Genomic DNA, 23,923 nt, shown 5'->3' with positions numbered 1-23,923 from the left:
CAAGGGACTATGTGCCAATACAATGCTGTTTTAATTCAGAAGTCCAGGCGAGATTCAATTGCAGTTTATAAAGACCGAGATTTAAGTACCACCTTTGAGACTAACAAGATTTTTGCGGTATCAGCTTTTTGAGAGCCCAACCTCCTTCCATGCGCTGACAGTTCCATTCCACTAGCTTCAGACATACGTTATAGGAAAGGGGGGGGGAAGTCCTTTTCCGCTGCCTTCTGTCTACAGTCTCTTCCCTCATCTTCATTACACTACATAATGAAAAGTCTATTAAAATGGTTCTGCCGGGCTTGTTTTTAGGCACAGTTGTTCATAAAGGCAGAAACCGGTGTTTCTTTTTGTTCCCAATCAGCAACAGAATGTAGTTACATATTGTAACAGCTGCATTACTTTTAGGTAGCCATCTCTTCCAGACACAGAAACTAGTTATTGTACAGTTTATTACTATGCAAGTAAAATAATAGCTTTATGTCAGCGTTAAAACAAATAAAGATTTTAGACTTAGTATCTGATGAGGTAGTACTTAACCAGACTTGCAGACACAAGGGAAGCCGCTCTCTAGGCATGGGCACAAACCAAATCAAGTGCCTTCCGCAAAGGACGTGCCTCCCACAAACCCTCTCCAAACCTCCATGGAGGTGCAGGTGTCTCTGAAGGCATTTAAATGCCATCAGAGCTTACTTCTGGGTGGGGCTGCTGTGCCTTTGGAATCCATCTCTGGGTCAGGCCAGCCCAACAGAGCTCTGAAAGTGAACTCAAAAGGTCTTCAGAGCTCCCTCTTGGAGCTCAGTCAGATGGGCTCAACCCCCAGGTGGAGCCTGCCCATATAAGGCCTATAAAAGCCTTCAGAGCTTGCTCTAGGAGCTCAGGCAGGCCGGCTCTGAAGGCATTTAAATGTCTTCAGGGCTCACTTGGGACAGGGGTGCTGAACTCCTGAGCTGGACGAACCATGAACTGGTTCATCCCATGGAGTTGATTGGAGGCTTGTGGTTCGGGGTTCTTGAAAACCTTGAACCACCAATGGGCCTCCATTTTCCCAGTTCATGCCCATCCCTAGCACTCACCATACAACTATAGAGGGCCATTCTTGTCTAATTTAGATGAATGCTGCCACCTGCTGCGAGAACATGTCAATTGCAACTATATTAAAAATTACTGGTTGAAGGGAAGTCACAATGCCACAGACACATGGGGAATAGAAGCTATTTTAGTCAAGTCTCCTTTAACCTCTCCATGCCAGTACTGTTCCTGTGCAATACGGTTTCCTATGGAGCTTGTATGTCTTATCAGAGCTGCTCTTCTCTGAACCCTTCCTAGTCTTGTCAGTTTGACGCCCAATGACATCCAGAAGAAGATATTGGATTTATATCCCGCCCTCCACTCCGAAGAGTCTCAGAGCGGCTCACAATCTCCTTCCCCTTCCTCCCCCACAACAGACACCCTGTGAGGTAGATGAAGATATTGGATTTATATCCCGCCTTCCACTCCGAAGAGTCTCAGAGCGGCTCACAATCTCCTTTACCTTCCTCCCCCACAACAGACACCCTGTGAGGTGGGTGGGGCTGGAGAGGGCTCTCCCAGCAGCTGCCCTTTCAAGGACAACCTCTGCCAGAGCTCTGGCTGACCCAAGGCCACGCTAGCAGGTGCAAGTGGAGGAGTGGGGAATCAAACCCGGTTCTCCCAGATAAGAGTCCGCACACTTCACCACTACACCAAACTGGCTCTCCAGCACTACTGCTGAGGTTTGCAAAGTAAAAGCAATTTGTCTTAATGATCTACATGTTCCATCCAGTGTGGATCAGAGAAGTGGTATGTTCCCTCTTGTATATGATCTCTCTCCGCGCGACAGAGAGAAGCCAACCCTGCATGACTTAATATTGAATGAAGTGACTTTTGGCTTTGGTTGTTGATTGGATCTGCCGGAAGCAGCTTTAGGTGAAACTGAATTCTAGCTAGTGATCCCTTGCGGTCAGATCTGGATAAGCATCACATTCTTTTAAAACTGAGAGCTTTGAAATGAACTGAGTTTGCATTGTGCCCTTTTGCGTGTTTGAGAAATCCTTTGGACTTCTCAGCTTGTTTTGAAATGTGTGGATGAAGCTTGGTTCCATGTGTCCTCATGCACTGAGTTTGAGGGTTATTCTGTTGTTCAAAGAAGTACTTTTAGAATATTTACAGTACTCACAAACTTGTTATATGTTTTTCACATAAAGGGATCAAGGTATAATAGTAATTACATCACATGACAGTGTTGTATTTTTTTGGCCACTCTCTCTTGTATGCTTCAGTTTTTCTCAAGGGAGTTATTGTTTTCAGCTTAATTTTTCACACATTAATAGGAGTGCCAGAAATTCTGTTTGTCCGGATAAAGCCTATTTGAAAGCAAGCATATCCTCTCCATATTAATTCCCCACAATTGTATTCATTTCTTCACTCAGCACCTTTTGAGGCCCAAGCCCATTACTTTAAGAACTACAAGTAACTGCAACTTTTCACCAACAGCACTGAAAACCAGGCGAAAGAATTTCTAGGCCTCACCCTTCTTGAGCAAGAGCATTACCCAAAACAGCACTTGACCCTGCTACAGAAATCAGAAACTACAGGAAAGATGTTAATGTTTTTATTTGTAGTGTAAAGATTCTAGACTTTCCCCTCATATAATTGTAAACCAGGTGTCTATCCCATAGAAAAATAAAGAGATGTCTGCTCGGACTGGTAAGATAGCTTTACAAAACGTATAATTTACAGCATTAAAACTACGATTTTTTTTTTTTACTAAAAAAAAAAAATCAAAACTTCTAAAGAACAGGTTTAAAAAGAATACTGCATCTCAACAGTTCTCACCAGAATGGAAACATAATCCAAAAAGGGGATACATACTAATTGGAAAAACAGACACACTTGGAAAAAGGGGGGGAAAAATATTCAAAATATTACTGGGAAGACCAAATACACACAAGCTATTAATGGACAGGACTGCAGGCTCTTATCATTCAGTGTTGGTTGGTTTTCCAAGGCCCAGTCCCTTCTTGGAAGGGAGCTGTCAGCCACCAAGACAAACGTCTGGCAGATGTGGCTCAGACACTGCAGGGGCTGGAGGGAAAAAATGGGAAGGGAAAAGAGGGAGGTGCTGCCTTCAAAGCTGCACATGGGACTGGAATCTACACCCTAATAACACTTGGAGGAACCTTTACACATTCCATCGAAGTTGGCGGGGGTGGGGGGGGGACTGCAACAGTCAAGGACAACCTTGGATGGCCCAGACAAAGATGAGGTACTCGGGGAAGGAGTGCTTTAAAATATTAAGATACACAAGTCATCTATGAATCAGAACTTGAGGAGAGACAGGTAAGGACGGGCAGTGAAAAGGTGCTTTGCTTCCCATCAATTAGGGCACTGGCTCCGCCCCCCCTCCAGAGACCCAAACTCTGGTGGGAAAGGGAGTAGGCAGGTTTGAATCCACTAGGGAAGTGTCGGTCACTGCTGTCCATGACTCGTCAGTGGACACCCCAAAAGACCATGGCTTGGCATAAGAGGAATTTTAAGCAGCAGAGAATTAATTCCAGCAGGAAAATGGATGCTTAACTTTCCCCCAAGGAGATGCTATTGCATGAGACACAGGTTATACCCACTTTGGACACTGAGTCCAAAACAAACATTCGCTCAGAGTCACGGGACAGCTTAGCTAGATCAGGGCAATTGAGAAGCCTTGTCGGGGCCAGTGTATCGGAGCAGCAAGGGCTGAGCCCTGCTCAGGTGGCTTCGTCGAGCATTGGTAGCCAATCTTTGCTGGGCCAAGAAGGACTGGACAGCTGTAGAGGTGGGCGACCGCTCCTCTGTGGCTCGCTGGTGCAATGCCAGGCCCTGCAGTGGGAGGCAAACCATATTTCAGAGCTTTTCGCATTGTGCAAATAGACTCCTGCCTGGGATCTTTCACTCCTCCTCTGTGACAGCGCTCTGGCCAGGATGGCATGCACTCCATGCCAAAAGATTCTAAATGCTGCCTTTAAAAAGTAGCCAACGACAAAAAAAATTACTTTAACATGTCTGCCACATTCTCTGCATCTATAACAGTGTACAGCAGTGTGAGTTTGCAATGACGTTACCATCTGCTTAACGGCTTTGCACTTCCTGCTACCTGCCGGGAAAAGAACAAGATGCGCACACTCTCTTTACCAACAATGGAAAGTCCAGCAAAGCCTCATTTTGGGCTTCAGTGGTTTCATTTGGCAAAGCCTGTGTGGTTCCAAGCACTGCATCTCAACCATATCTGACAGAAACGTGTCCTAGAAGATAAGGCTTCTCACTATGTGGGATTCTGCACCTCATGTCTGATCCCAAATGTGCAGTGCTCCACTGCCGGTGTGTATAATTCCGACAACCGTTTGCTGCCATCTCTATGGCACAGCGGTATGCCAGGTTTATTTATTTATTTGGTTTTTAGCCCACCCTTCCTATAGAACAGGTTCAGGGTGAGTTACATCATAAAAAACAATCAACAGTTAAAAAACGCAATTTAAAATATATAAAATCTAAAATTACAGAGCAACAGTAGAGACTAAAATGGCAAATTCCGCCTCACAAACATGACCTATTGCCCAGGTCCAGCAGGTCCTACAGCACTGGGATGGAATGAAGGGAGGAGACCGGTAATAAGTGACGTCCACTGCCTCAGCTGAGAGCCTGGCGAAAGAGCTCTGTTTTACAGGCCCTGCAGAATTGAAGCAGATCCCGCAGGGCCCGGATCTCCAAGGGGAGCTCATTCCACCAGGCAGGGGCCAGGGCTGAAAAGGCCCTGGCCCTCGTTGAGGCCAGATGGACATCTCTGGGGCCAGGTATTACCAAAAGTTGTTGGGTCGCTGATTGTAAGGACCTACGGGGCTCATACAGGAAGAGGCGGTCCCGAAGGTATGCTGGGCGGCCGTATAGGGATTTAAAGGTAAGTACCAGCACCTTGAACTCATTCCGGTACTCAATAGGTAACCACTGCAGTTCCTGCAGCACAGGATGGATTTGTGCCCGTACAGGCGACGATGTCAACACCCGTGCAGCAACGTTCTGCACCAGCTGGACTTTCCGGAGGAAGGTCAAGGGCAGCCCCACATAGAGAGAGTTACAATTATCTAGCCTGGAAGTGACCACTGCATGGGTCACTGTGGCCAGGTTGTAGGGTGCAAGATCTCTGATCCCAGCCCCTTGGAACCTAGGCTCAGGACTTCCGTCTTCGATGGATTCAATTTCAGCCAGCTCTGTTGTAACCAACCAGCCAAAGCTTGCAATGCCCTACCCAGTTCCTCCGGGGCAGAGTCTGGGCGGCCATCCGTCAGCAGATAGAGCTGGATGTCATCTGCATATTGATGACACCCCAGCCCATACCTCCGGATAATCTGGGTAAGGGGTTACAACTTTCCTCTTGCTAAACCCCTCATGCTTACGGTAAACTCACCATGTTATACCAGGCAGAAATTATGAGCTTTTCTTCTTGTTCCTGTCGAGATTTTGTCTTCTCAAAATCAGTCTAGTGAGACAGAAAGAAAGAAAGGTTAGTGCAGGCCAAACTGCCAATGGGGTAAGACTGGTGAGGCCTATGGGAACCACAAGTCTGATGCCACATCCCTATTCCAAAATGCATCCATCATCTCAAGGCTGGCCGAAGTGAGGGGAGGAACAAAAAGGCAGGATGGGTTTGCCTCTTCCCTTGTGTTGCACGTATATACAAACCCTGAGGTTCACTGTCCAATCTCAAGTGAAAGCAAGATGGAGTCCACAGACAGGACTACCAAGAAGCCGACTGAGACAGGCAAGCCAAAGTCCGGATGAATTTAATAATGCAAAAAGGGAACACCTCCTCCCCACCACCCACCACCCCTTATGAAGGCCAGACCCCGAGCGCACACATCCTTTGTGGTTTTGGTAACCCATCATCGCAGTCAGGGTGTTCACTCCATTTTGTAAATGCTGCAGGGAAATGGGATTCAGCTCCACCAGAGGCAGAGAGCATCCCCCTCACCCGATACAAAGCCAGTCATTCCCTGCCCCTTTCCAGGATGAAGAAACTCATTTTGCTCTAACTTCGTTTTGTTTTGTTTTGTTTGTAAAAACGGATCACGATCAGCGTATTTATAGATGTGAGAGACGACTCTTGCCATCCACCATCCCTTTCCACTGCTCCCCCTAGTGGCCTGAATTGGCACCAAAACCCCAAAGATTCAAACGCTGTGTCAGCCACAAACACAAGTAACTCACTCTAATTACCATAATTCCCAAAACCTCCCTGTTGTGTGAGGCACTCCAGCCCCTTCATTTACAGACCAGTGTCACAGTTAATCCAAAGAGAGCCTCTCCCACCCTGGTGGGGAAGAAGGAAGGCAGTAACCTCTCCCTAACAGCAGAAGGAAGAAGCACTTGCCTCCAAATGGTTTATCTTCTTATCTTTTTCCTGCAGCTGGCTTTTGAGAGCCTGGATCTCAAGGGGAATGACATGAGGCTGCTGCTTGGGATCCAGTTTCTTGATGACCTGTGGAAGAATTCAGACAGCCTCCAGGTTAACAAGGCTTTCTGTAAGATCAGAAAATGTTTAGTCACCAAAGAAGGACCAAAAACAATGGTACTAATGGAGTTACAGTGACTGCAAGGCCACACATGTGAGCTACTGACATATTGTGCAAGACTTCACCCGTAAATGCATACATGCACACACACTGTGATGCGCAGAAGAGGAGGACTTAACTTACAGTACAAGCCTTGTCCATATAGCGTTTGTATCGCTCCTCCATGGCTCTCATGTCTTCATCTTTCTTTTTCAAAGACTGCTGTAGTTCATCAATCTTCTTAGCAGCTGTCAAGAGGCAGGGACATCAGAGGCACCCAGAATCCGGGGAGGGGGAGAGACAGAGGGAAGAACATATGAACATATGAAGCTGCCTTATACTGAATCAGACACTTGGTCCATCAAAGTCAGTACTGTCTTCTCAGACTGGCAGCGGCTCTCCAGGGTCTCAAGCTGAGGTTTTCCACACCTATTTGCCTGGACCCTTTTTAGTTGGAGATGCCGGGGATTGAACCTGGGACCTTCTGCTTCCCAAGCAGATGCTCTACCACTGAGCCACCATCCCTCCCCTGCTCTCAAGGGTGTCAAGCTGAGGTTTTTCACACCTATTTGCCTGGACCCTTTTTTGGAGATGCCAGGGATTGAACCTGGGACCTTCTGCTTCCCAAGCAGATGCTCTACCACTGAGCCACCGTCCCTCCTACATATGAAGCTGCCTTATACTGAATCAGACCCTCAGTCCATCAAAGTCAGTATTGTCTTCTCAGACTGGCAGCGGCTCTCCAGGGTCTCAAGCTGAGGTTTTTCACACCTATTTGCCTGGACCCTTTTTTTGGAGATGCCGGGGATTGAACCTGGGACCTTCCACTTCCCAAGCAGATGCTCTACCACTGAGCCACCGTCCCTCCCTAGCAAGAAAAAGAAAGGGGCTCACATCCTACTCTAAACCTTGGGAGAATTACTGTTTCTACGTAATCAAGGCTAGAATTTCCCCTTATTACACTTAAAGCAAATGGAGGAGGGGCCTGGCTTCAGAGCTGGGTGTTAAGCTTTGTATTCAGGGCTCCGGCACTCATGCACTTACTAGTGCTATCCACTTTGGGCTCCAGTTCGTCCAGACATTCTTTTTTCTTCTGTAGCTCTGCATGGGCTTCATGCAATTTTTCTCTGGCCAGGAAAAGAGGCAAGAATTAGACTTGAAGAACAAAGGATCAAAAATACTTGAAGGATGTGGGAGAAAACCCCTGCTCTGCACATACGACAAAACAAACCTAGCGTAAGTAACATGCCAGGTTTTGAAACAGGCTCTTGGAGATGTCAGATGTAACATAAGCAAGTTTCTGGACTATTACGTTCAAGAAACTCCTTTTCTGACCCTCCCCCAAATACTGTGAATGGAACCACTTACAGGTGCTCCTCCAGCTTCTTCTGCAGCAGGGAAGACTAAAAGAAAGAGACAGAAAGGCTGATTGCTTAGAATCCTTTGATCTACTAGTTTAGCCAGCTGCCCTGTTCACTGATCTCTTAAGTAAATCACACAAAGTGAGCTGCTATGAGTAGTTTTGGCCACTTAGAATGAGCCAGTATTACAGGCAGTACAGGTAGCATCAGAAATAACTAGGCTTCCCAATCCCCAGGTCCCAGAGGGGGATCCCCTGGTTTTACAGGCTTCCCCCCTCCCCCAGCCAGCTGGCCAGCGGGGGAAGCCCCGCCCCCAGAGCCATCATGCACCTCTATGAACGATTCCCATAGGGAATGATGGGGAATTGATCCGCGGGTATCGGGGGCTCTGGGGGGCCTGTTTTTTGAGCTAGAGGCACCAAATTTTCAGTATAGCATCTAGTGCCTCTCCCCAAAATACCTCTCAAGTTTCAAAAAGATTGGACCAGGGGGTCCAATTCTATGAGCCCCAAAAGAAGGTGCCCCTATCCTTCATTATTTCCTATGGAAGGAAGGCATTTAAAAATTGTGCAGTCCCTTTAAATGTGATGGCCAGAACTCCCTTGAAGTTCAATTATGCTCGTCACACCCTTGCTCTCGGCTCCGTCCCCAATGTCTCCTGGCTCCACCCCCAAATACTCCTGGCTCCACCCCCAAAGTCCCCAGATATTTCTTAAATTGGACTTGGCAACCCTAGAAATAACATATAGTTTCACTGGGTCCAGTAAACACATTAGATTACATTGGTCACCAATGGCATTATTTTAACTGGGTATGAGAGGCATCAAAAGTTTCAAAGCTCCAGATTAACAGATGCTGCTGGACTTAAAAAGGCATTTTAGCAAAATGGAACAAACGTAATTTCACTTGGTTGGGTAGGCAGAGAGCAACAGGAAGAATTTTCAGCTTAACTAAAAGAGCTTTTTAATTTTTTGCCGTCAAGCTGCAATCAGCTCATGGAGACCCCTCCTGGGTTTTCACGGTGGTTTGCCATTGCCTGCCGCTGCACAGCGATGCTAGACTGCCCTGATGGTCTCCCATCCAAGTACGAACTGGGGCCAAGCCCACTTAGCTTCTGAGATCTGGCAAAATCAAGCTAACCTGGCTATCCAGGTGTGTGTGTGGGGGAAACAGCTCTTAAATCCCCCTCTCCCAAATCCTACTGACTGGGAATGAGGCTGCAACCCCAGGACAAAGACAGGTCTATACCCAGACCTGTGGTATCCTGACTTCAATCAAACTACCTTGGAGATTCCTTCCAGCCCTATGCTTCTACTTCTAGCTTTGAAGGCAGCCTGTGTGACAGAGAAATATGAAGGCCCTCCAATCCTTTGAAGACAACTCTTGGCCTGATTTCAGAGTATCGGGAGGGGTAGGCAACCCAAGGCAAGTCTTATATATTCCAGCATTTACTGGGGCTCCTTCTAGGTGCACAAAGTCATTTGCTGTCACAACCTCTTTGCAAAGATTTTATCGTAACATATTCCTCCTCTCTGCAGTCATTTTGGCTTGGAAGTACAAGTTTCTGAATATATTATATCCTTCATGTATTATATCTACACACACCCATACAGTTGTTATAATTTGTCCTCCGGCTAGTCACAAACACAGCTGTGGAGCAAATACAGGGCACTAAATTCTGCCCTAACCATGAAAGTTTATTCAGCTTCCCTTTGGCTACTTAAGAGTTCACCAAGCATTGCCAACATACTGTGAAGTCTCTTTTTACATTGTAAGGGCTAGAAATGTACAAAGAATTTACTGTTTTTTTCAGGGCTTTTTTTTTAAAAGCATGTTTGCTACTCTTCATTTCATTTCATTTATTGAATTTATATCCCGCCCTCCCCGCCGAAGGCAGGCTCAGAGCGGCTCACAGATAAAGGGTCATGCAATCAGATCAGATTACTCTTGTCCAGGATTCTTACAGATTTTCTCACAGAATATCTTCACTTCTTTCCTGCGGCCTCTGTAATACTTTTCTCCCACATGCCCAGCTTCTCTTACTGCCTCCCCTCTCTGCTGAGCCAACTGATCTCTCAGCAATCAGGAATACATGGCCCACTCACTCCCTTTCCATGATCTCCAAAGGGATAAGACCTCACTCTTTAGGAAACACATTATAGGTATGTTAGTACAGAAGATGCATTATGGTTTGTGCTCCTCTCCCTCTAGTGTCCCATGTGCTGTGCTCCCACACCAGATTCAGAAACAGTGAAATACAGTTAACAGATTAAATGAGACTAACCTTAGAGATTTAGGACTGATACAGTAGTTAACTGAAAGAATTTCATACAGACCACTGTTTTAGAACATCAGATATTGAGCAGCAATAACCAGCTCAAAACAACAGCCACGATTTGCCTCAGGTTCAACACTGAGAGACCTGTGCTTATAGCCACCCCCAGCCTTAGGCACCTTAACAACTCTCGGCTTGTGAATCTAGAAAAGCCACCCCTCCTTGAGGCACTAAGACACAACACTGACAGAAGAGAAGAAGCAGTAAGTTTAGAGCATAGTAGGTTAGACTGTGCAAGTACTTACAATGGCCTGGACAGGACAGATCAGCCAGCAAGTCAGAGGGGAAGAAAGAGAGGGATGTTAGCCAGTGAGAAGGGAAGGGTCCAGTCAGGAGATCACAGGGAGTTTCAATAAGCCACGGGAGGAGAAGGATATATGGCTCTTAATTAGGGCTAGACAAACCACACTCTGCCCTGAGAGTCCACCGAGCTCCTCTAACAGGTAACAAACCTCCTTCCTCTAAATAGGTAGTACTCTCTTGTCCGAAACTGGAAGTCCAATCTAGTATTTCACACCTCCTAAGAGTGCGAGTCTTGTGACGTTTCCCATGGAAATTCTATGACCTTTGCCATCCATACGACGACAGTCCTGCCATGTGACACCCATAGCTTGAATCTGTGCTTTGAGCACCAGGATAATGGGGGGGGGGATAAATAGGGAATAGGGTTTTCTACCTCACACACAAAGAGTACATATGATCCTGCATAAAACAGTGCAGCACAAATATCACACATCCCAGCACACAGGTAATTTAACAGTTCCACTTTGGGCTTGACAAGGGGAGGGGGAATGCCAGCCTCTATTACTGCCAGCATCAGAAGCTCAGTCTTCAGGAGGAAAGAAGAACCAGTGGCCTCTGTGGAAGCCTACTCTGACACATCCCAAACCACTTATGTGAAGGCCTTTGAGAACCCATTCACCAGCAGACTCACATCTTCTGCCTTGCTTCCTTGCTCTTGAAGGGCCCTCTGGAGCTCTTCCACTTGAACTTTGAGCTCTGAAACCTGCTGCTGACTCAGTCTACATGAGGTAAAAAAGCACAGTTAAGCAGGGAAAGGGGGGAAAGTCAGCTGCAAGTAACAATGATGAACCTTGACATGTTGTCATTACAAATTATTCCTAGTGGTTGGGTACTGAAAAGAGGCACAGCAGTAATCACTTGTCCTAGTCACCTGACAGTTCCCCCCCACCCTGCAACTTTAGCAAAGCATGGGCCAACTGAGCGCTCATACCTATAGGCTGTCTTCCCCACAAAGAATCCATCATGTTCCATCCTACTTTCTAGAGATGGAACATACTTAGTTATCTAGATGTGAAAATGCAAGGAACATAAAGCAGTGCGTATGACCTAAAGAATAAGTTAATGTCTGTGTAAAAAGCCAAGATATGAACCATATTATTACATTAGATCCTGAAAACAGGGAGGTATAAGTTAAAATACAAGCTAGAGAGACGCACATGAGTAATAACTTTCTCATTAAACCAAGCAGAGAGTACTTAAAACTCAAGTACCCTGTACTTGAAAGTCCAAATACTTTATGGGCAAGCAGCAGATGCAGCCCCACCGGTTTAAGAAAGAGATAAATATTATTACTTCAGTCACAATTATAAAAAGGGGTTTAGAATTCTGTGTTGAGAGTGCTGGATTTTCACCACCAGGAGTCAATTTTAGCATTGTGGCTTCCTTGCTATTTTTAAGTTCAAACGTAAGAAAGGATGTCCCAATTCTCTCCCCACACTGTTTTTGTCAGGGCTAAGCAAGACACATTAATAAAGATGGGGCCTCCGCAGCCTGGTTCTCCCAACAGCAGGCACAGAAGTTAGTATAAGACCTCCAGACTACTGGGTACCTTTGCTGAGCCTCCAGCTGGTTCTTAGTCCGGTTTGATTCTTCCAGCAACACCTGCAGCTCAGCTTGCTGTGTTCGATACGACAGCTCCTGAGCACAGAGCATCTTGTTCTCATGCTGTAGCCTCACAATGGTCTCCCTGAGCACAAGCAGCATGACACGTTAGAATATAAGTGGCAGTGAGAATCAGCATCAGCTGATGGAATGGGCTAGGGGAGAGAAGCCCTCCCATGGGTACAGGCCATTCTCCACCACCACCCCCCAGAGGAAGGCATGCAGAACTGCACTTGAAGGGTGCAGCAGCTTATGAAGACTCCAGAATACAACGGTTGTCATGGCATCAGTCATGGAGCCCACCATCTTAAAGCAGAGCAATGAATGTTGGGATACGAAGTCTTTAGATAATACATCGCTGTATTACCTAGGCTAACAATAAGAAATATTTCACTACAGTGAATGCTGATAAAGTCAAACACTAAATAGTAATAAGTAGGGAAAGACCTGGGATGGACAATCCCACATAACAGTACAAGGCACCCTTTGGGCTGATGCTTTCTATAAAGATTGAGGAAAATACCCAGAGGACTTCCCTCCTCCCCTTACCAGGAACACCAGAAGTTGTGGGATCACTTCACCTCACAACCCTTCCAAGCTTGGATATTCTGGCCTTACTACTCCCAGCTAATTGAAGTGGACAAAGAGAAACATGCAAGATGGTAATCCTTGATGTGGGCAATCATCACAGCCTTTTGCCCTCCCTACCCCACCCCACAAGACAAGCGACCCAAAGATAATAATTTTACTTGAGTTCCGCTGGCAATATCTCAGCAGCCAAGTTGTCCACAGGAGAAGCAATTTCTTCTAACATGGTATCTGCAAAGGTATTGTGCCCGGAGAAAGATATTAGACAAGGGAGAAAGCTGGGCTGCAACTACAGGTGAAAACAAGAATCTGAAGTTGCTGGTTGCTTCAGATAAACAAATGGTCAACCCTATAAGCTTCTTCAGAACAGTTGCACGAGTGATACTCTACTACAGGGGTGTCAAACGTGTGGACTGAGGGTCAGATCAGGCACATGAGCAACTCACTGTCATGTCCTTCCTTCTGCATCACAGCTTGCTTTGCCAGGCTTCCTCAATCACAGAAAAGCTACAGGGCAAAGCCTCTATTTTCTCCACTGGCTGCCCAGCCCATGAAGTAACATGTACAAAAGCTCACAATGCCCAGCTATTTCATGTTTTCCCCTGGATCTTAGGTTCAAAGCATTGACCATGAGATTTCCATAATGAATGTCAATAAATCAAAAGTAGGCTTGCAACTTACACACACCCGAACAACACCTGTATAGCATACTCAAGTTTGCTACAGTACAGACGTCCCCAGATTTTGATGCAATAATTCAGAGCAAGAGGTGTCAGTTATCAGAGACTGTTAAATAAACAAAATATTGCAAGAATGCTAATCTTTTAAACATATTTTAAGTTTTAAAAAATATTTAATTGGGTTTGTCTGTTTCCTTTATAAAGTTTATATCTCCGTTACCTAGCATTACATTTTATGAGACACATGGCCTGGCCTGACAAGGTCTCATTTATGTCAGATCCAGAACTCAGGAGTTTGACACCCCTGCTGTCAAGCATGATATTTCTGATTATTGAATCAGTATGTGTTCTGTGCTCGTACCTCCACCCTCCCTTCCCTTCCCTCTTTTCTGAATAAAGACTCCTCTTCAAAGTTCCCCCTACCTGTTAACTCTCAAGGATGCAGGATATGCAAGCAATCTTCCATTGTAAAGCAAAATGCCTCTCCCCTGAGTTCCCTTACATATCAGCAAGCCAAGAATGTCTGGGAACCAGGAGATGTTGTAGTATCCAAATGAATAGTTGATAGTACGCTTTGAACCCTCTATGCAATTCACATCTGTATGTTATGCTTTTGAAGTTATCTGAAACTTTGTCTTCGAAGTAGCCTTTAAGATGCTATGCCGTGTAACATTCCGTATCACTTCCAAGGTATCGTTCCTTGAAGCAAGTATTGGATTATCAATAAAATGAGTCTTTGATTTAAACAGTAGCTAGATTATTCGAAATACCGATGCTTGACACTTGCTCTAGTACAAGCTGTGTACCACAAAGCCTTTTAGAGACATGATCACATCGCTGTGCACAAAGTTGTAATGCCACATAATACCCTCACAGACAACTGATAACAGCAGATGAGCTCTCTTCTCATGACTGAAGAAATCAAACAGCACATTTGGATACAGGGTGATAAGTCTTTGCTACGGCTGTTCAGATGTTTGCAACACTTAAGGTGCAAATTATGTCTCTCCCAACAGACATACTGTGGAAGCTGTTCCTTAAAATGACTCACCCGCTTGGTTTAGGAATTTTTGCTGCACCTGAGCACATCGCAGCTCTTCGTTGGCCTCTCGGAGGGCATCCCGTTCTTCAGTCAGCCTCTGAAGAGAGTGAGGCAGTGAGGCATCAGTCTATAAACCACAGTAGGACTTTGCTCTCTAAAGACACAACCCAGAGGCCCTGGACTCCTGCTCCCCCAAGTCTTCCCATTCTTCAACCAGAATTCCACCCTAAGCCCTGGGTACAGCCCTTCACGAAAGCCAGATCCCATGTTACCTCTTTCTCTTTTACCACTGCCTCAAACTTTTCCTTGAGGTTCTTGAACTCGAACTGCCACTTCTCTGCCTTCAAAGCTTCCTCTGCATGTTTGCTGTGGAGCTCCTGGACCTAGATTGGGGGCGGCGGGGGGGGGGGGGAGAGAACAGGAGTTTGCTGAGGTAATTTATGCCACTTCTGGCTCCTACTCTTCTGCTGTTGTCACCAATAACCCTCTATATAGTTTTCTCAGGTATCGTAGATCTACTTCTGAATCTAGCAGATACTTCTTGCTTTGGCATTGAGAACAGACAACTGCAGATGAGGGTTCTACCTGAACAGTCACACAGCACAGATTCAGCTTCCAGTTCAGCTCTGGTCAAATGGGGTTTTTAAACTTTGGAGCAATCAGCTGTGGCTGGGTTACACTCTAACGCAGAGGCGTCAAACTCATTCGTTACAAGGGCCAGATGTGACATGCGTCACTTTGTTAAGCCAGGCCATGCATGCCATAAAATGTAACATGAGGTACCAGACATATAAACTTTATAAAGGTAATTTCAGATGTCGAATGGCAACAGCAGGTGAATGACAATAGCAGGCTTGATGGGATTAGGTGTAGGCATGGAGATACAGAGGGGTAGTAGGCATGGAGATACCAGCATGGGTAATGAGACAGGAAACCTAGGTCTCAATTCTGTCCAGAAGGATGCAAAGAATAAACAGATGTCTGATATTCGAAAGCAGAACGTCCAGTTGCTGACCTAAGAGTAGCAGTGCCCTTACAAAGGAATCTCAAAAGGAGATACAAAAGAAAAGACTGCTGAACTACAATTGATAATGAAGCTCAAGACAATGCATCTTCCAGGATTGAACTGAGAGCTAGTTTTCCTGTCACATTACCAACGTGTGCTATTATCATTTGGCATCTGAAATCACTCCATTCTCCAAGATATAATGATCAACCCAAGCGCTCTAATTCCTAATCAGGGTCTTTGTTTTAAAAAAAGAAAGAAAATAAATCCAGATTGGAACAGAGAGATCCAATCTTTTTAAAAGAATAAGCCAAAATAATTTCCTCGACGTAAATTGTGCTGTTTTATTAAATAGCTGGGATACTTTGGAAATCCTTTCAATTAGAAAAGAATTAATAGCAACACTCTGTACAGCAGTAAAAGTGATATTGGAAAGGTCTTGGAAGAACACCCACATACCTTCTATTATTGAATGGCTGAAAAAGTACTAAATTACTTTTGTCTAATGGCTAAAATTGCATCTAACATACATGACTCTGAAACAGGTTCTTACAGTACTAACTTCGAATCAGTTCGGTTGCCGTTTATATCCTACCTTTCTGGTTTAAATAACCCTTCTTGGTTATCTAATTTTGTGGAAAAAATTCTTATTTGAACTGTACCATTCCAATTTAATAATTTGGAATTTTCCCCTCTATAATTTTTAATCTGTATTAATTTTTTTTGTAATTAGTTCCCCCACCTATGGTTATGTTAATATGACCCACCCATCATTGACAATGTTATTGTATTATTAGTTTTGAAAAATAAAAAGTTTTTTTAAAAAAATTTAAATTCTGTTAGAAGGAGCAGGAGAAAAGAAGGAGAAGGCCTGCACACAAAAGCTTGTACCTGGAATGAAATGTTTAGTCTTAACCCTTCCCTGGGACTAACTCCAACTTTGTTCTCTCTCTCTCTCTCTCTCTCTCTTTCCTACCCCTCCCTTCCACATCAAAAGAGGAGCAGCCAAGGAGAAGAAGAAGAAGATATTGGATTTATATCCCGCCCTCCACTCCGAAGAGTCTCAGAGCGGCTTACAATCTCCTTTACCTTCCTCCCCCACAACAGACACCCTGTGAGGTGGGTGGGGCTGGAGAGGGCTCTCATAGCAGCTGCCCTTTCAAGGACAACCTCTGTGAGAGCTATGGCTGACCCAAGGCCATGCTAGCAGGTGCAAGTGGAGGAGTGGGGAATCAAACCCGGTTCTCCCAGATAAGAGTCCGCACGCTTAACCACTACACCAAACTGAGAAGAAAGCAGAAGCTGTGTGTGTGTGTCTGTTGAGTGAGAGAGAAAGCAGGAGAGGAAGGCAAGAGGCAGGAAGCAAACAGCCAATGAAGGAGCTGGGGGAAAAGCAAGCTATGGTGCGGCTGCAGCAGCAGCCCTGGAAAAGGAAGTAGGAGAAGAAGGTTGCTTGGAGGATGGATTTCAGCCCTGCATGGGCCAAATCTGTCCCGAGGGCCACATGCTTGACACACCCCTGCTCTAATGTGTCTTTTGAGCACCATCAAATCAGGCAGCGTGGCACTATCCTCTGTCAAGTGTTCCAATCATTTCGAAGGCGTTCAACAGCTTAAGCACGGCCCGTTATCACCTCACCTGCCTCTTATGTGCCTCCAGTTGTGTGCGCACAGCATTGGCACGCCGCAACTCCTCCTCCAGCTCACAAGTGCGCTGCATGTAGACTGTGTTCCGCTCCTCGAGCAGCCGAACCTGCCGTCGCAGGTCACCCAGATCTTCCAGCTTCTTCTTATACGAGTCCACCATGGCCTCCAGGCGCCCCACCCTGTCTGACGAGTGGCTACAGTAAATGGGGAAGGGGGGGCAGACAAATGAAAGTGTTAAGCTTTCCAGCACTAATCCTGAGCTCGCACTGTATCCCTACGCTGTCTAACAAACACAGTGACTCTTCTGGATGTAGAAAACCTCAAACAGGATAATATAATAATTTATTTCTACAGTCATCGACCAGATACATAAAAGAGGAACAAAAGATCTCCTATCGGCCAGTACATTGTCAAAATTCATAAAGACGTTATCAACAATATCAGGCAGTAAAATATTGAAAGTACCTAAAACACCTAACTTAAATTTATGTTCGATCTACCTGTTGTAAGCCGCCCTGAGCCACCTTGGTGGGAAGGGCGGGATATAAATCATAAATAAGTAAATAAAAGTGGAATGCTGTTAAATAATTAAAAATAAAATCTCTGTTTGCCTCAAACATGGGTACCAGAAGCTGCTGCAGCAAGGATGGAGTGTACCAAAAACTGAAATCACCACAGACGAAAAACTAGCGTCCCCTTCATCTGTATCTAAGCCCTGCATATATTCCAGATTTAGCAGGAAGATTATTTCTTACTTCTACTCTGTTCACATAGTCTGGGCCCAGGAATCAGTCACAGAACCATCTGTAGAATGGAACTGAGAACAGCAACTTAAAAAAAGGATGTTGGATCCAGCAGCCGAAGGCATCGACGGCCACGCATTTTACCCGCATTACCCACTCCACGTAAATTGGGAGGCTACAGTGGTAATAGGGAATGCAATTGCCCTTTCTGCATCTTCTGTCACTGCAGCTCCATTGGCAGGAGGCGGAAGGGAGAGCTTTCCTTTCCAATGCAGCCTTTGTAGAACCTCCACAATCCCAGGAATAAACTTTTCCAGGATCAGAAAGGAATGTAGGGGGAGAGGGGAAAACACAGGGAAGACCTCTGATTCTTGGGTCTGCCAGAGTGCTGGATCCTACTCAGGGCCATTGGTTAGCTAGCATCCATGCCAGAACTCAGTTACTCTATATTCCCACCAGCTACTCAGCAGGCCCGTAGCAAGAAAATTTGGGGTGGAAGGGCACCCAAGATAAGAACTCTGGGGGGGGGAGGGGGGGGGCGTAGGGCCAGATGGCCCCGTTTGCACAGACAGCTTCTCTTGAGGAGCCCTTCATGCAAACTCCACCAGTTTGCCCCCTGTGCCGCCTCCTCCCTCCGTTTCCCACCCCATGTGGATTTCCAAGCCAGAACCGGCTCTAGCACGGCGTACCGGCTATCTAAAACGCCACCCCCACCCACGGATGGCTGGAACGGCGGGTAAAACCGCACCGCGGGGCCGCTCTCACAGTCTGTCAGGACCGGAGTCCTAAAAGCGCAGCCTCGCTGTTGCTGACTCCTCTCAGGATTCCGGTCCTGACAGACTGTGAGAGCGGCCCCGCGGTGCGGTTTTACCCGCCGCTCCAGTCATCCGCGGGGAGGGGTGCTTTAGATAGCAGGAACGTGGCACTAGAGTCGGTTCTGGCTTGGAAATCCACATGGGGTGGGGAACGGAAGAAGGAGGAAAAAGAGGCGCGGCAGGGAGCCGCGGGGGGAGCACGGAGCCGCGGGGGGTGCCAGGCAGCGAGTCTGCCTAGGGCGCCATGGGGTATTGGGCACCCTTGTGCAACCCCCACCCATCGCACCGCCTGCTCACCCGCCATGGCGGTCTGTGCCTCCTTTGTCAGCTCGCCGCAGCCGCTACTGCCGCCCGCCCCTCCTTCCCCATCCCTTCCAGTCACCCTGCTGTGATTGCACAGGAAGGGATGGGGAAGGAGGAGCAGGAGGCACGTTGGGGGTGGGCGGTGGCAGGCTGGCAGAGAAGGCACAGGCCACGGCGGGCAACGTGATGTGTGGGGGGGGGTTGCAATGGTAAGGGAAGGGGTGGGTGGGGCAGCAGCAGGGTGGCAGCAGAGGCACTGGATGGGGGGCCCTAAAGGGGGAAGGGGTGTTTAATGGAGGGGCCGTCCCCCCCCCCCCCCGCCCCGTGGCTACGGGCCTGACTCAGGGGCTTATCTAAAATTCTACAGTTTTAGAAACTGCAGGTAACAGGTTCCAATTCTGGGAAAAGTCTCCGTTCCTTCAAATAAGTAGCCAACATGTCTTCTATCAAAGAAAAAGGGATGGGGATATTTCTCAGCAAAAAAACAACAGAATTCTACATCAGAAGCCATGTTCCACAGGCTCACACAAACTCAACTCTCAGAACTACAACCACAAGAATACACTTCCTTCCCAGAATGCCCAGCCTTCAAAAAAGCAACATATTTTATCAAGGATGTAATAACTATACATGCACCCTCCTTGAATCCACTGGAATGTTTCTGCATTTCCTCTTACAGAGGCGGCTCCCACAGAATTCCCAAGCTATTTTTTGAAACCAGTAATTTAGGCACAATACAAGTTTCAAAGAGTGAAAACCTGACCTATATGTAGTGCACATCTCTGAACTTAAGCCCGTGTCTACGGCATCTTGAAAGTTAATACATCCAGTATACGCTGTGCCTAAAACTTTACCAGAAGAGATGCACTCGTTCCTATGTTGCACCACCACTCGCTGTTTGGGATTCTACAGCCTTTCTTAGGCTGGCTCTATATTAAACGTATATGGATTGGAGAGGCTATTTGTTTATTTATTATAAGATTTCTCTCTCTCCCCTGTCCCTTGCCTGCCTGCCTGGAAAGAGTAAAGGCACAGCTGTTGCTACTGGTGTCCCCCCCTCACCATCCTTACAAATCACTCTGTTGTTGGGAGAGGATATTTGTGAATATATTTGTGAAATCTGGCTTTCTCTTGTCCTTTGATGCTGCAAGCCACTTTGAGTCTGCATTCTGCGGAGAAAATTGGGTTAAAAGTGCCTGAAATAAATAAGGTGGCTTACAACTCCAAATGCCCCTCCCCCCCAACATTCCCAACAGGGATGGCTGAATGTTAACGAGGCTGGGCGGACTCAGAGAGGCCCAAGAGCAACACAGCGAAGCCGTGGCCCGGGGTTCGCAGGTACTGAGTTTGATGCGCTTACCGCAGCACGTCCATTTCATCTTTCAGGGCTTGCGCTTCCTCGGCCAGGCTGGTCAGCTCCTCATTACGGTGCTGCAACTCTTGCACCTCCTTCTCTAGATCTTCACAGCGGGCTCGGAAGTCATCTCTGCCACTATCCAGCCTGGACAAAGACATCACTTTTCAGAGAGATCTGACATAGCCCCAGGCCTGTAGCCACAGAGGGGCCTGGCCTCCCCACCCAAAACCCCTTTCGACCTGTATCGCCCCTCCTGACAGCCGCTCTCCCACCCCCTCCACAGTGCCTCCCACCCAGCGAAGCGCCGGCCCTTGGGGCTCTTTCAAGCCCTTCCCCTGCCTATCAGCGGGAAAAGTTGCACCAAGGCTGGCGCTCCTATGCTGGCCTTTGGGCGCTCTCTGGACCAGCAAGCTGCCAGTGCCCGCTGCTTCCTCCCCACTTCCCTCCCTGGGAGGGAGTGGAGGCGGTGGGCGCTTTTTCAGCAGCTTGCTGGTCTGGAGAGCATAGGAATGCCGGCCTTGGCGCAGCTTTTCCCACCGATCGGCGGGGGGGGGGGTCCTTGAAAGAGCCCCAGGAGCTGGTGCTTCACCAGGTGGGTGGGAGGGAAGTGCCACGGAGGGATGGGGGCCGCCAGAGCAGCGGGGAGAGCAGGGGCTGCCAGAGCGGTGGGCCCCTCCATTGGAAATTTTATTCTGTGCCCCCCCCCACCTTAAATTTTCTGGCTACAGGCCTGCATAGCCCACTACGCTGGCTGTCTTTGGTAGGCAGTCTGGGAGAAGAGGGCTAGTTCCCCACAGCATCTGCCTCACCTGAAGTTCTCCTCTTGCAGCTGCTCTATCTGGGTCTGAAGCAGTAGCAACTTCTTGCCAGTGAGGCCGGCAGCATCTGACTCCAAAGAGTTTTTCTGATCCCGCAGGGTCTTGTTCTCCAGCACCAGCGTATTCTTCTCTTCCACCAGGAGGAGATCTGAGCAGATGGAGAGAATAAGACACTCCTAGCAAGCAGGGGCCACAGCACCGTAGCCTGGAGGCCAGTGAGACTTCGGCAAGATCCTAGCTCAGAATCCATGTAGCGCTAACAGGCCAACAGCCTCCTCCTACACATTCGCAGGGAAGCAGAAAAAGAAAAGAGCTTCTCACGCCTTGCCTATTGTCCCCTCCCTTTTGCCTTCACCAGAGAAGCCTTGCCCCCACCTTCTATCAGGCTCTTTCTCAAGCGGCTTCCTCCTCCCGCCCGAAGCCAGTCTTGCCACCCCCACTTGCTGCAGACCTGGATTTAGCGACTGAGGAAAACCACACAGCTGGCAACAGAGAAGGAGCCACAAGTGCTTGTGCAAGACAATTTCCATGAACAGCCTCTGGCTCCAACACACACACACACAGACACACACACACACTACTGAGACTAGTCTCATCCTGCGTTAAGTTGACTGCTGTGGGGTAGAAGCTTCAACACCCAAGCAGGGACTTCAAAAGCACTAACGGACCGCTGCAAGACTGTGAGGACGCAGGGTGCGGAAGATGCCATGTTCCTCGAATAGAGGCTCCACATGTGGAAATGGGCAGCTGAAGCTTTTCAAGGCTTGCAGGTCAGTATCACCCTGCTCAGCCTCTATTCAAGAGCCAGGACACAGTTTCTCCAGGCTTTTGACACCTCTAGGATGCCTTGTCTCCCCCCCCCGCCCCGCCCACTCATCCAGCAGAGTCTTGCTCAAGACCCAACCTTGCAGGGTCGGTCCTGCTTCTACTGTGTTTATTGCAGGTATCCTGAGCTGCTACCAAGATGAAAGATGGCAACTGAAGTGTCCCTAACTTCTACATTTTTACTTCATTTATTCCCTGCCTTTCTCCCCAGGGGAACCCAAAGCCACTTACACTGTACTCCCCTCCATTTTTTCCTGCATTAGACAAATCCCTGAACCTCAAGCAAGATGATCAGAGCCGAGACAAGGACATTTGTGTCCACAGCTGTATTTATTTCATTGCTGATTTACTAGGAACATAATAGGGCGGATCCCAGCTGCTTTTTCTTTTTCTTTATCTCAAATAACCCAATGGTTTTGCACAAACAGCTATATTTATAGAGCATGCGACGGCTCCCTTCTCTCATTTTTACTCCACTGGTTTTCCTAGCAGTTTGGGGTAGCATCCATAACTTTCCACTTTATCCTGTGAGGTACATTAGTGTTGAGAAAGCATGGCCTAGGGATGGATTACTCAAGAGGAAAGTTCATATGAACCTATGAAGCTGCCTTATACTGAACCAGACCCTCCTGGGTCCATCAAAGTCAGTATTGTCTTCTCAGACTGGCAGCGGCTCTCCAGGGTCTCAAGCTGAGGTTTTCCACACCTATTTGCCTGGACCCTTTTTAGTTGGAGATGCCAGGGATTGAACCTGGAACCTTCTGCTTCCCAAGCAGATGTTCTACCACTGAGCCACCATCCCTCCCTGCTCTCCAGCGTCTCAAGCTGAGGTTTTTCACACCTATTTGCCTGACCCTTTTTTGAGATGCCAGGATTGAACCTGGAACCTTCTGCTTCCCAAGCAGATGTTCTACCACTGAGCCGCCGTCCCTCCCCCAGTTCCTAGTGGCTCTGCTGCTCTGGAAGGGTATTGGTGGCCAGGAGTAAGCAACCCCTTATGATGCTGGTAAGTCCAGCAGAGAGGCTGCTAGTGTCAGTTTGCTCCAGGACTATTCTAACAGACCAATGCTCCTTTAGGTAGGCCTATGTTCACCGATGAACCTGAACCTAAGCCTCCCCCCCAAGTCCTAGTCTAACTACTACACCACACAGGCTCTCCTCCTGCTTCACCCACCACAAATTCTCTCTCATGCGCTGCGCAGGCATCCCTCTGGCACTCTCAGGCAGCTGTTAACTTGTCAGCATGGTGCATGCGCATGCAAGATATCAGACTGGCCCCATCAAGCACCGGGCCAGTCCACTGCTGGTGAGCGGCTCTGTTATCATAAGCAAGAGCTTGGGGAAGGGGAGGACACTCACCTTCTTGAAGGGGGAGGCATCTCCAGGGGCACTTTAGCACCTTGGAGGAGTAAAGGTGGGGTTTAAGGGGGTGAGATCGGTCTATCCCTTTGCAGACCCCTTACCACCCACACCACTCATAGTAACGTGTCTTTCGCTCAGCAGTAATCCCATTATTTAGAAAGGGAGTGGACAAGACCAGGGTCGCACAAAGGGGGCATCAGGCAGAGCAAGAATTCATCCTGGGCCCCAGAATCGTCAAGCTGGTTTTGTTCTCCCTCTAAGCATCAAAGACAACGAGGGGGAGAGCAGCAACGCACTGGGCGGAGGGGCAAGTGCTCACACACCCCCATACTGCAAGCAATCCCAGTTGGCTCCATGCAGCCAGCAAGCCCACAGCATACCACTCAGGGAGAACGCCTCCCTCCTCACCACAGCGGACTTGCACGGGGAAGGGGGGAGGCGAGGCACAGCGTAATTGTCAAGCAATGTGAACTGGGCTAGTCCAAGCATTCCCTTCTCAAGCCTGCACACATGGAGCTGAGCAATATGAGAGGGGAAA

General features: G+C 47.6%; 1 protein-coding gene across 1 annotated transcript in view; it reads right to left on the bottom strand.

Moving 5' to 3' along the window:
* Positions 1-2,613: 2,613 nt before the first annotated feature.
* The window catches only part of HOOK2 (hook microtubule tethering protein 2), a 35,944-nt gene continuing 14,634 nt past the window's right edge, over positions 2,614-23,923 (bottom strand). The window contains exons 8-23 of the mRNA XM_060240671.1: positions 22,809-22,833; positions 21,963-21,991; positions 21,190-21,374; positions 20,384-20,524; positions 17,155-17,356; positions 14,783-14,893; positions 14,520-14,607; positions 12,950-13,019; positions 12,148-12,285; positions 11,230-11,317; positions 7,968-8,002; positions 7,644-7,726; positions 6,744-6,847; positions 6,419-6,526; positions 5,456-5,527; positions 2,614-3,873 (exon numbers count right to left, since the gene is read on the bottom strand). Coding sequence (XP_060096654.1) covers positions 3,700-3,873; positions 5,456-5,527; positions 6,419-6,526; positions 6,744-6,847; positions 7,644-7,726; positions 7,968-8,002; positions 11,230-11,317; positions 12,148-12,285; positions 12,950-13,019; positions 14,520-14,607; positions 14,783-14,893; positions 17,155-17,356; positions 20,384-20,524; positions 21,190-21,374; positions 21,963-21,991; positions 22,809-22,833 — 1,653 coding nt within the window. The 3' untranslated portion in view covers positions 2,614-3,699. The remainder of the gene's footprint in view (positions 3,874-5,455; positions 5,528-6,418; positions 6,527-6,743; positions 6,848-7,643; positions 7,727-7,967; positions 8,003-11,229; positions 11,318-12,147; positions 12,286-12,949; positions 13,020-14,519; positions 14,608-14,782; positions 14,894-17,154; positions 17,357-20,383; positions 20,525-21,189; positions 21,375-21,962; positions 21,992-22,808; positions 22,834-23,923) is intronic.

Source organism: Heteronotia binoei, chromosome 5 (assembly GCF_032191835.1).
Source record: "Heteronotia binoei isolate CCM8104 ecotype False Entrance Well chromosome 5, APGP_CSIRO_Hbin_v1, whole genome shotgun sequence".
Lineage (NCBI taxonomy): Eukaryota > Metazoa > Chordata > Lepidosauria > Squamata > Gekkonidae > Heteronotia > Heteronotia binoei.
This window is presented reverse-complemented; position numbering and strand designations above follow the sequence as displayed.